The sequence below is a fragment of the Kogia breviceps genome, chromosome 15 (assembly GCF_026419965.1).
Source record: "Kogia breviceps isolate mKogBre1 chromosome 15, mKogBre1 haplotype 1, whole genome shotgun sequence".
Lineage (NCBI taxonomy): Eukaryota > Metazoa > Chordata > Mammalia > Artiodactyla > Physeteridae > Kogia > Kogia breviceps.
This window is the reverse complement of record NC_081324.1, coordinates 55,433,612-55,446,454: the sequence shown is the minus strand read 5'-3', so window position 1 is coordinate 55,446,454 and position 12,843 is coordinate 55,433,612. Positions and strand designations below refer to the sequence as shown.

Below are 12,843 nucleotides of genomic sequence, written 5' to 3'. Positions count from 1 at the left end.
TAATTCTTGCAATTCCTGAATAAAGTTAAAATGTGAATGACCACAGACCAAGAAATTCTGAGCAGACCTGTGGAAAATGGTTTGATAGACAGAGATATAGTTAGCAAAAGAGGTTGCAGGGTGAGTGCTCCCAACTCAGAGGAGAAGTGCACGGGGCAGTCCTCCACCCCCACGGCCTCTCTTTTCCCAGATTCACCCTTGACTCACTGAGAAGTGTTGGGCAAGCCATGAATCAAGAAAGCCTGATGATAGGTGAGCGCATTTAGGACATTTTGTCAGATGAAGAAACAGACTCAGGTTAAATGATACCCAGGAGGTCACACAGGTAATAAGTGGCAGTTAGTGTTGGAAACTAGGTCTGCTCATTCCAAGACACGAGGGGGTAGGAAGCAGCAGCACAGTGGTCCTTCTCTGGAAGAAAGGGCTGGTGCTACCTGTTTGGATGCCTCTCTGGCTCCTAAGGATGACACAGGAAAATGGTCATAAAAGTCCTTTGCAAAACAGAGCACTCCACACCAGGGTAAGGTACTGGTGTTATTTAAACCTATTTCCACAGAAGGCATCATCAGGAGACAAGGATGACTCATTGCCAGTGACCATTAAGCTGAGGTAAAGGACCCAAAAAACACTGAGTGATCAATTGCAAAATGCCAAAGCATAGCATGATGGAGTCTGCGCTTGTAGTTGGCTCTCAGGCCACTGTGAATCAGTTCAGGTGCTTTCGATTGGTTGGTTAGAAACCAGTTGTTATTTTTTTAAAAAAAAAAGGGAAGCGAAAAGAAAATAAAGGGACTTCCCTAGTGGCGCAGTGGTTAAGAATCCATCTGCCAATGCAGGAGACACGGGTTCAAGCCCTGGTCCGGGAAGATGCCATATGCCACAGAGCAACTAAGCCTGTGTACCACAACTACCGAGACTGTGCTCTAGAGCCCGTGAGCCACAACTACTGCAGCCCGCGTGCCTAGAGCCTGTGCTCTGTAACAAAGAGAAGCCACAGCAACGAGAAGCCCGTGCACCACAACAAAGAGTAGCCCCCGCTCGCAACAACTAGAGAAAGCCCGTGCGCAGCAACAAAGACCCAACGCAGCCAATAAATAAATAAATAAATTTAAATAAATAAAGTGCAAATCTGACTTTATCCTTTTAAAAAAAAGAAAGAAAATAAATAACTTTATCACCTTCTTAGCAGCTGGTAGTCATGCAAAGATGCAGGCCATCAGTGAGTAGATGGGACTCGCCCAAGAGTGCAAAGAGCACACACAGGAAGTATTTGGCTTCCTTCCTGAACAGGTTGAGCAAGTTCCTTGGCGTCTCTGAGCTTTCTGTTAATTGTCTTGGGGATGGGTGAGATAAAAGAATGTAAAGTACCTGATAGGGTTTAACATAGATTCAGGGCCCATGGGACTGATTGTATTTGTTTTGGTGAAAGTTCTTTGTAACCACAATTGTAGTTTGTTTTTACCCCTATATGGGATATATGCTTTATGGGAAAGATATCCCTCCAGTGAGGGAGGGATATATATTTTGCAATATATAGTTTTTCTATATTCATAAGCCATTAGAGAGTTGCTTTCTTCATCATAATTGAGATTTGGGGGCATTTTCAGATTGTCATCCAAAAATAATCTGAAACTGAATCTGCAACCAAATTAAACTGTTCTGATAAAAGGTGAGGAACACAGGCCTGAGGACAGCCTGAGGGCAAGGTTTCATCCAGCTGCTGGAGGGCACCTTGAACTGGCCTTAACCACTTGCTGCCCGTAAAGGATCTTAATAGGCTGATATAGAGCTGTTGAGGAAACTTGATATGAAATGAGCACAGAATACCTGTTTCCATGGGAGTAGTAGATTTTACAAAAGAAGAATACCAGCATCAGATTCAGCTTTAAGACCTTAAATGTGGTTCTAGGTTTACACATATTGGAGTTTTCTTATCTCCATTATGATTGTTACGCATCAGTCTCTCTTTCCCTCTCAGGACCACCGCACAGTCTCAAGTACAGTGAAGTCAGGAAAACCTCCCTGGTTCTGCAGTGGAAGCCTCCCATCCACTCGGGACGGACTCCGGTCACTGGCTACTTTGTGGACATGAAGGAGGCCAGTGCCAAAGAGGACCAGTGGCGAGGACTCAATGAGGCGGCTCTGAAAAACACATACCTGAGGGTAAGAGGATGCTCGCAGTTTGAGAAAAAAAATTTTGTTTTTTAAAGAAAAAAGCTTCTTCTAACGAGGTTAACTTTAAAGTCAGTGAGATAAAGCAGAGCATCTCAGCGTTGGTCTGTGTCATGTGTTGGGATCCTGGCAGGATTCCATTTGGCAGTGGTGAGGTTTTGGGGATGTTTCTGATGATTAAAACAATTTGCTTGTAATTTGACCCAAATCCCTTTGCCTGGCTTTAGAAAATATCCCTCCTCCCTCTTCTATCCCTCCTCGTCTCCACTTACCCACCTCACATTTTTGCTACTTACAGTCTTAAGATGTTACCATCTCCAAAAGGTGACTTTCTCATTCCTACCTCGAATTTTTTTGAGGGTGGTTTTTGATTTGAGGGTGTTAATTTCATAGAGTTCACGCCTGTAAGCCTTTAACTGCTGATCCTTTTGACTCGTGGTCGGCCTTACCTCCCCTGCCCCCTCACCCCTGTGCTCACGTGAGCTCTCAGGGGCCAGAGGGATGAGTTGCCTCAACTCTTGACCTTGTCTTCACCCTTCTCCACGTCACTGCCTTCCAGGTTCCTCTAGAGTGTTCCAACTGAACCAGTTTCTAACTCTATCTGCCAGAGACTGTTCTGCTCTAGCCACTGACTCTCTCACTAGTACCAAATGGAAATCTCAAAAGAATGTTTCTCCCTATTGTCAGCAGTGGCATCTGGAGACACTGAATCTACAACAAGGCCTCAGAAACTGTGGGGAATATGACTCCAGTTCTTGTTATGTACAATGAAGTGTGACTGTATGACCACAGTCAAACAGAAAGCTTCACAGTGCATTCAGTGTGCAGCCTTATCTGTTGGCAGAATATGCCACCATCCAGGGCGTGGGCCTTGGAGGATTTTCAGAGTATACCTGATTTAAGAGATTTCTCTTGTCAACCTGCCACTAAAGTCCATACCATTTGTCAGCCACTCTCTGGGGTTAGGGCAGCAAGCCACTCTCTGGGGTCCCTATAAAAAAATGTAAATGTACCCTCCAGGAGAGATGACCCTTAAACCATTACATCCAACATGCCATTAACTCAGCTTCACACGTGCCAGTAAACTCTCCAGCCCCTTACAAAACCATGAGGAGATAAGGAAGGTCACATTTCGTGGGGAAGAGAAAAGGTCAAGGAAGGTCTGGAGCCTAGGTTGCTGTTTGGCTGTCCAGAGAAGTCAGGAGGCCTCTAGATACAAAGACATCCCGAAAGGCCAGTGTAAAACAAAGGTTGGACACATCCTAGATGGTGGTGGTGTGTACTTATGGTCAGCATGACTTCCAAATCCTCCATCTGCCATAGCACAGGATCCCAGGAGCCCGACTCATGGGAAACCAAGTGAGAGTGAGAAGCCAAGCAAAGGGGACCAAGAGCCCAGGAAAAATGAGTAGGAAGAGAAAATAATGGAGTTTAAACACATCAAAGAATGGTTAATGTCACTCATTTTTTTAAAAACGAAGAAGAAAGCCAAATTTAGGGGAAAGAGAGAGACTGAGGTTGAGTGCCCCTCACGAACCAGGAGACAAACTTTCTGTAAGGAAATGACCTTAGAGTTGACCTTAGGCCACAGTTTGTTTTTTTTTTTTTTTTTTTTTCCGGTACGTGGGGCTCTCACCCCTGTGGCCTCTTCCGCCGCGGAGCACAGGCTCCGGATGCGCAGGCCCAGCGGCCACGGCTCACGGGCCCAGCCACTCCGCGGCATGTGAGATCTTCCTGGACCGGGGCACGAACCTGCGTCCCCTGCATCGGCAGGCGGACTCCCAACCACTGCGCCACAAGGGAAGCCTCTGGCCACAATTTTTAAAGCAAAATTAGAATTACTGATTTTTCTGATTATAAAACAGATGCATGCTTATGATGACAAATTCAATCAGTAAAGGCATAAAGAAGAAAAGTAGAGATGTCCTATAGTCCCCACCCATTTTGATGTGAGTCACTTTTCCAGATGTTTCATATTCAGAAAAGTTTCAGCCCTGAAATGGAGAAAAAATGTGCATGTTAAAAAGTTTAATCTGTCAAATTTAAGTGAGGAAAGGACATATAGCTCCAGGAACAGGAGATTTTAGCACCATGGCACTGGAACATAATGGCCTAACTGGTTTCTGCCAGAAGCACCCCCATTCACGTTAGCACTGAGTGTCTAGGGGTTCCTAGAGAGAGTGAAAGATGCATTACTATCCACCAGAAGGTTTAACCAACAGAGCTCATGCTTCCTTCTTGATTGGTAATTACAGTCTGCTGAGACAATGTGGTGAGAGGGACTGAATAATTGGAAGGGGTGAGGGATATAGATTATGCATCTCTAGTGCTTTAAGCCAGCAGTCATTGCCCCCGCGGTGATGGAAGAGTGGAGGGGTGTGCCTGTCACCTCAGTGACTAGACACTAGGATGTGGATTCACTTCCTGTGCTGTGTTGGCAGAAATCTGACTCACAGCCACATATTACCTAAGTGGCAGGTGCAGATGTGGCAGGTACCTGGCAACTGGTCTATTTTTATCACAATAAGGAAATGTTTCTGTTCCTTTCTGTAGATCCACAGTTGCCTGGCATTATTTATAAGTATAGAATTTAAATACATCAAACTCTTATGCATTTAGCCTGTGCCTGTATTCATTTACGGATTAAAATTCATTTCAAAAATCCATTAGCTCCAGTGAAAGCTATCACTATATAAGTAGTGACATTCTGTTACCATAAACACAATACAATTAAATAATTAGATTAAAACCTCAACAGTTTAATACATAGCTCATCTAAATATATGGTCACAAACACTTCGCTTAGTTGAATAAGTATAGTCTAGCTTTGCTTGATTTAAATCCCATTTTGGCTGTTAATCTCCATCACAACACTATGGGAAAAAATTGTGCCCTTTGTGTGTAATAAACTCCTTCTTAAAATACAATATAGCTTTTAAAAGTCACATGTTCTAAAAAGGAAAAGATAATTTTTGTAAAATATTGACAGTATTTGTAATACTAATGAGACTGTGCTGAACCCAAAGAAAGTCACAAAAAATTATGAAGTGGGACTGTCATATAAAAACAGATTATATATGTTTTTTACTTCTCTTATGCTCTTGTAACTCTAGCTTGGTGGCACACATATAATATAGGTCCTCAGCCACATCTTCTTGATGACTGAAAATGTGAGGATTTGGAATTTGAATATATTTGGCTATTCACAAATTACTAAAATTCACAATCATGTCAATTGCTTTTCTGTTTATTTATTTATTTATTTTTAAAGATTTTACCATTTTTAAAAAATTTATTTATTTATTTATTTATTTTTAAAGATTTTACCATTTAAAAAAAATTTATTTATTTATGTATTTATTTTTGGTTGCGTTGGGTCTTCATTGCTGCACGTGGGCTTTCTCTAGTTGCAGCTAGCGGGGGCTACTCTTCATTGCGGTGCACAGGCTTCTCATTGTGGTGGCTTCTCTTGTTGCAGAGCATGGGCTCTAGGCGCACGGGCTTCAGTAGTTGTGGCATGCAGGCTCAGTAGTTGTGGCTTGCGGGCTCCAGAGTGTAGGCTCAGTAGTTGTGGAGCACGGGCTCAGTTGCTCTGTGGCATGTGGCATCCTCCTGGACCAGGGCTCAAACCCGCATCCCCTGCATTGGCAGGTGGATTCCCAACCACTGTGTCACCAGGGAAGTCCCTGCTTGTCTGTTTAGTGAGAAATAGCTGTATTGTATTTATAGGGACAATTTTTGTTTGTTTTTGTTCTAGTGCTTTAACATGCTTTTAAACAAATGGAAAGTGATCCATGATCTGTGATCCATGCTTGTAATTCCCCTCTCTTGTCAGAAATTTTATCTGAAATTATTCATGGAATGTCTCAAAAGGATCAGGAAAAAAAGGGCAGCATATAAGCTCTTCTGAGCACTTTGTAATTTGTCTTTTGACCAAAGAATAAGGTGGCTAACACCTTTAAAGCATACCTGTATCAGTCTTCTGTTTCTGATGCTGGTGGCCATTAAATTATCTAAAAAAGAAACAGCATCTGAGTTTCAAGGGATCTTGGAAATGTCTACTTACACATGGTCCAGAGAGAAGAAAATCTTAGCTGAAGCCACACACAGTCTTTGACAGAATGAAGTTCAGAACCCAAGTCCTCTGCCCTTTGTGCTGTATAATTGTATCACCACCACAGAGGAAGGGCACTTCTGTTCAAAGGACACAAAGCACCCATCACTTCTATACCTGCTTCTTCCAGGTGCAAGTCCTCAAAGAGGGTGTCAGCTATGTGTTCCGAGTACGAGCCGTAAACCAGGCAGGTGTCGGGAAGCCGTCTGACCTTGCTGGGCCTGTTGTGGCAGAAACCCGTCCAGGTGGGCTTTTACTTTTTCGTTAATCTCATCTGTGTAAGATACCAAAGTAACATTCAACCTTACTTCTATGCTTTTCCTCATTTTCAAGATCATCACTGTATGCTAGCCGAATGATTGATAAGTATGACCGTAAGACATGACAATCATTTACCCCATCACAGGACCTTAGGGCAGGGGTGAGCCAGGTTTGAAGTGGTCCAGGGCTACTCTGGTTAATACTTAAAAACAGGGAAGTTCTTGATCAAATTATGCTTCCTGGACCAACTGTTTAAAGCATACATTCCTGGGACGTTATTCCTATTATACTATGGCCATTAATTCCCACAAGAATATTTTCCCATCACAGAGGAAGCTGGAACAGCCCAGGTAGCAAGCATGATCCTTAAACAAAAGTAGGATTTATATAATTGTAGCTACTAAATTAAACCAGGGGACAGAAAACTTTTTCTGTGAAGGGCCAGATAGTAAACATTTTCAACTCTATGGTTATATGGTCCCTGTAACAATCCTCAACTCTGCTGTGGCACAAAAGCAGCCACAGACAATACATAAATTAGTGAGCATGGCTATGTGCCAATAAAACTTTACTGTGCTTGATATATGCATTATGTAATATGATACATTACATGCATTATGAAATTTGAATTATAACCAGTTTTCAGGTCTTGAAATATTAATCTTCTTTTTATTTTTAAAAGCTGTTTAAAAATGTAAAAACCATTCTTAGCTTGCAGGCCATACAAAATGAGGCAATGGGCCAGATTTAGCCCACAAGCCATAGTTTGCTGACCCGTGGATTAAACTAACAGTGGTCCTAATTGAATGATCTATAGAGTTGAGGCAGCCTCACTTCCCAGTTTCAAGATGCCATGATTGGACTAGGAAAGACAGTCTTTCCCTTTGTTATGTGAACAAAGTTTACAGTGTTCACTGTGCAAGTAGTTTCAGATCATTATATAATACTTATTTTGTCATTTAATCTCCTTTTCAAAGTTATAAATTTCAGTTCATTAAAGTTGCATGAAAGAAATCGCTGGAAATGAAAGAGGATTAAAAAAAAGTATTGGGCTTCCCTGGTGGCGCAGTGGTTGAGAGTCCGCCTGCCGATGCGGGAGACGTGGGTTCGTGCCACGGTCCGGGAGGATCCCACATGCCGCGGAGCGGCTGGGCCCGTGAGCCATGGCCGCTGAGCCTGTGCATCCGGAGCCTGTGCTCCGCAACGGGAGAGGCCACAGCAGTGAGAGGCCCGCGTACCACACACACACAAAAAAGTATTAACCAGTTAGTTTAAGTTTATATTCATTCTAGTCCAAGCACTCTCACTTTAATCCATTCCTATTTTCAGACTGAAATAAAGAGCAGATATTTAATGTAATATTTGTTTTTATGATGAGAAAAGAATGTAAACATAGAAAACTCTGCTCTCACTTCGTGCTGCTTGAAAAGAATATCTAATGTATCCTTTGAGGAAGTACCTGCCCCTTTCATCTTATTACTTCATAAACTTCTTTCATCTACTCCTGTAACTACCCTCTAGCACCGGGTACGACAGAAGTGACCTTCTTTTTTTAAATTTTTATTTATTTATTTATTTATTTTTGGCTGTGTTGGGTCTTCGTTTCTGTGCGAGGGCTTTCTCTAGTTGGGGCGAGCGGGGGCCACTCTTCATCGCGGTGCACGGGCCTCTCACTATCGCGGCCTCTCTTGTTGCGGAGTACAAGCTCCAGACGCGCAGGCTCAGTAGTTGTGGCGCATGGGCCTAGTTGCTCCGCGGCATGTGGGAACTTCCCAGACCAGGGCTCGAACCCGTGTCCTCTGCATTGGCAGGCAGATTCTCAACCATTGCGCCACCAGGGAAGACCAGAAGTGGCCTTCTTATACCAAAGTGTGGTAGGTGTGTCTGGACAGAGTGCCATACCTCATATAAGTACTCTTTGCAAAAATTCATGAGAAAATAGAAAAATGCTAGGGACCAAAATGCCAGGTAAAAGGTGACATACGAAGACATGAGGACACACATTCCTATAGAAATCAGACCCTTCAGGTGCCAACTGTGCAGATATATAGGGTGCCAATAGACATGCAGAAGAGCCCAACTGTGAGGCTGCCCTTGTTAGAACATTTAGATTATTACACAAATAAACTATCTAGTCATTGATAGGTTAAAAGCACCCTTTAAGCAGTGGAACCCAAATCTGATTGACTAAAGAAAGCTTAAATTGATTTCCTGTTTTCTCATCAATAACCCTTGGAATGGCAGGTGGCCAGTCAGGACGTTAGTAAAGCCACCACGGTGGAAACTTTACCATCAGAAAGGAGTCTGCTGGTGAGCTCCTGGGGGAGAGTTTTGTTTCACTGGTTTGGAACAAGGCACCCAAAGTCATTCTGTGGCCATTCCATTCCCAGAATATAACTACAAGCAGCAGCTGCAGACTAAACAACAGCAGATTAACCCGCTCAAGAACGGCTCAAGCCTAGGAAAAAATCCTGGGAGGCACAGAGTCAAGATGCTTGACTTGAAGCATCGCCATGAAGGAGCCCAAACCCAGGACACTGGGGCTGGTTCCATATGCAACAGACACATTCATTCCTGCACCATGTGTTTCCTGAACACCTGCTTCATGCCAGGTGCTGTGTGAGCACCACGAGTAATGTGACATTGTCACTGCCCACTGGGCTTATGAGCTAGTGGAAAAACAGTTTACAGCACATGGCATGATGAGAGCTTAGAGGTTCACAAAATATTTCCCATAGATGAATAGACTATAAACAGGTGTTAAGGCTTCAAAAATCCCTGTAAAAAACTTGTATGTAGCCTCAGGTTGTCTGTATTTATTAACTTTATTAAATACCAATATATTACTTTTAACCATGTATTTATTTTATGCTAAAATGTTTGGGGCCGGGGTTGTTGGGGGAGGGATGTGATCTGTTATCAGTTTCAAGGTTTGGAACATGAAACTTGGATTGCTATTTCAGAAGAACAACTCCTTTTGGAACACATTACTAAAATTTCAGATAGAGAATAAAGCTTATCATGTAACAGCAAACCTCAAATACACCTAACAAGATACCTCAAGTGCAATTTGAATTCCAGTTAAAAGTTAACCTAATCCACTGGGGTTGGTAGGGTGACTGGTCTCCCTTTGTAGTTGATGAAAATGCCAGCAGATGTAGCTCAGCCACTACTGCAAAGTCTGATCGTGCTGGTAATGAGGATCAAAATGGACTAAGTGTGCCATGCCTTACCAAGAAATCTAGTAGCTAAACAAGACTTTAAGAAGAATAAGCTGGAAAATATTTAGAGTAGATTTGTTGGTACATGAGAGGCACTTCTAGTCTTGATATTTGATATTTTTCAAACAGTATCTATGTTGATTGTATCAGGTCTGGGCTGTAGGTGGAGACAAAGTGAACCAGATCAGACGGGAGGCAAGAGAGAGACCTGCCAAGGTGTGGCAGGTGATCTGGAGGGCAACAAATAACTGGCAGAACAGGCTGCAGGTGTTTTTACCAGAGACCCAGCAGCAGGCAGGAGAACTGAGGTGAGGGGCAGGAGAACCCAGACCCAGGCAGAGTCCCGAGCCAGAACTGAGTTATTGGAAGTTAGGACTTCTCAGCAAGAGAAAGGCAGGTTAGAAGAATGGAGCTCCAGAAGGAATAATGAGCTGGGATTGAGTTGACAACCTACTAACCAATCCCAGATTCTGAAAATTGATCGGTTATAGAACCTGGTAGGGCTGAGAATGCTCAGTGGCCTTGAGGTGGAGCTTTGAAGGATTCTGAAGCAGGAAGCCAGGCTGACTATTAAAGATTAGCTCAACTGGCTAATTTAGAAAACTTCACTTATATTTTCTCACTACCTGCTCTCTTTCACCCATTAGCAAAGTAGTTTTCAACCTTGACAGTACATTGCATTAGAATCATGCCAGGAACTTTTTGAAAATACTGACTCCATTCTAGACTACTCCAGACCAATTAAATCAGAGTCTCCAGGACTGAGCCTGGGCATAGGTTCATTTCTGTTTGTTTGTTTAGCTCCTTGGGTAATTCAAGTATGAAATTCAGGGTTTGTGAACTGTGCATTAGATTGTGGTCTCCTTCAAAATAGGAACTTTGTTTTCTTCTCTATATGTCGATAGCCTAGTACCTGGTGTATAGATGAAAAAAATAATGAATGGCTACCATGTTTTGGCGAGAGAGTGTGACTCTGTTTTGCAGCCACAGCATGTAAACCTAACCCTAATATCTCGTAATGAATGCCCTGGTTATGAAGGGTGAGTTGGGAGAGGCCCAATGGAGGCCCTGATGCAGCACCAGGACTGCTGGTAGGTCAACCAGCGGTCCTGTCTTCCACATAGGGGACCTCAGCGTTGCACACAGCCGATTACATTTGTTCACTTCTGTCTGCTTCTGTTATGTCCCACTCTCCAGTTTTTTTAAACACCACACACACACACACACACACACACACACACACTCACACACATCATGGAAAAGGACAAAGAATAAAACTTATAAAAGTAACCTATTAATGCAGATATAGAAGACTAATTATATGAGAAAATTCACACATCAGATTATGAAATGTGTGGGAAGATGAATTCCCACTTTTAAATTTTATCTTTTAAAAAAATCATTATTTGGAAGGGAGAGAAAAGTGGCCTGGAGTTAATTTCCAAAAAGTTCATTTTAGCCCTGGGCTATACTTTAACCCATTCACTTACTGGGGGTAGTGGCAAGCCTGGAGCAGGACCATTAAAATGCCATTCCACGCAATCCAGTATTCCTCTATGTCCTCATTAAGGATTTGTTTAGGGTTGGGGCAGCTGACTAGAGACAACTCTTCTTAATTCCTTTTCAGACCAGAATTATCTCCTTCATTTTCTATAGCCAAATCTCCTCTGCTCTTAACTGAATTCTTCATATTCTTGAATAGATTCAAAGGTTGTTTTTGAGAAAAATCTAAGTCCTGACAAACTTTGGTCCACTTTCCCAGCTGAACTCTGTGGGAAAATGAGATGGCCTTTCATCTAGATGAGAATATCCGTAGGGATTCCATTACTTTGACAGCAGAACATCAAACTTGCTGCCTGCCTGTTAAATATCAGAACCATTCTGCTCATGTTTTAGTCAAATTTAGTGAATGTGTCTCTTTAGACATTTATGAGTTCAACCATGGATTGACAGCAGCTCAGTGCTTGGCAAAAACTCAGGCCGTGAGACAGTCTAAAAAGAAAATTTGAGGGTGTTGTAGCTGCACCTCTTTCACTCTGATGCTGCACCAGGTTAATCTCCACAGGTGTAGTTGTAGACTAGTCTGGGGCCTCTTAGAAATGCTGTCATTACATTGCTCTTGGTTCTCCTAGAGCACGTATAAAAAGAATCATCCGTTTCAATGTCATGTATCTTTTGTAAAATCTCACTAGAATTTTTTGCCCATGATGTATCCAGGATCCATTCATTTAAGGAACGACACTATTAATTCCTCTTAGACTTTAATATGTGGAAAAATGTCCTTTCCAGATTAACATAATTACCTTCTTTATTACACAAAGAGGAATCTATGAATCTATGTATTTTCCAAAAATGACTTCCTCTATATATAAACCCAGAATGCAGGAAGAGTCTACCTTTTATCCAAGGCAACTTCAATTCCATTTCCCATTATAGGTATTATTATAAGTCACTCTCTAAAAACACTTTTATTCAAAGAACTACGTTAACCAATTAATTAAAGCTGAACACTAACAGAAGACTTTGAATTTGAAAAGCCATGTTGAAAGAGTATGAGAGCATAAGCATTGTAATTCATGTGACAAATAGGGAACAAGCTATAACTTGTTGCCATAATCATTTTAAGACAATAACCTTGTTCTATATTTATATAGTGATACTGTTGAAACTGTGTTCTTTCTTTGTAATAGTAAGTTATTTTGACTAAACATTATTTTCTAAAGAGAATTTTTGTGGAGTGTAAGAAATGTGCCTAGAAAACTAGTATGTCAATTATTTTCAGTAAATTTTACTTTTCAAAATTTTGTGATTATGATCACTTTCAGAGTGACACTTTCAGCCAGTTGACAGCATCACTGTCAGGAAGGAGGTCAAGCTTTAAATTCTGAGCATAAGTAGGAAACCCACTACGACTAGAATGTTTTCTTTGTTGTTGTTTTTTTCATCTTGTCTGTCTATCAAAATATTGGTGTTATGCTTAAGCTTTAATAAGACTAGTTCCAATAAAATAAACATTGCAATTCTAAACTGACATTTCTCATTTAAATCTATTTTTTCAGTCCAGTGCCTGGCATG

The 12,843-nt window shown here is 41.9% G+C and overlaps 1 protein-coding gene across 10 annotated transcripts in view; it reads left to right on the top strand.

Annotated features, from left to right (window-relative positions):
• The window catches only part of MYOM1 (myomesin 1), a 154,402-nt gene that overhangs the window by 109,130 nt on the left and 32,429 nt on the right, over positions 1 to 12,843 (top strand). For all 10 annotated transcript variants that reach the window (XM_067015301.1, XM_059040824.2, XM_067015304.1 and 7 more), the window contains 2 exons: positions 1,979 to 2,163; positions 6,417 to 6,531. In XM_067015301.1, the coding sequence (XP_066871402.1) occupies positions 1,979 to 2,163; positions 6,417 to 6,531 (300 nt within the window). The remainder of the gene's footprint in view (positions 1 to 1,978; positions 2,164 to 6,416; positions 6,532 to 12,843) is intronic.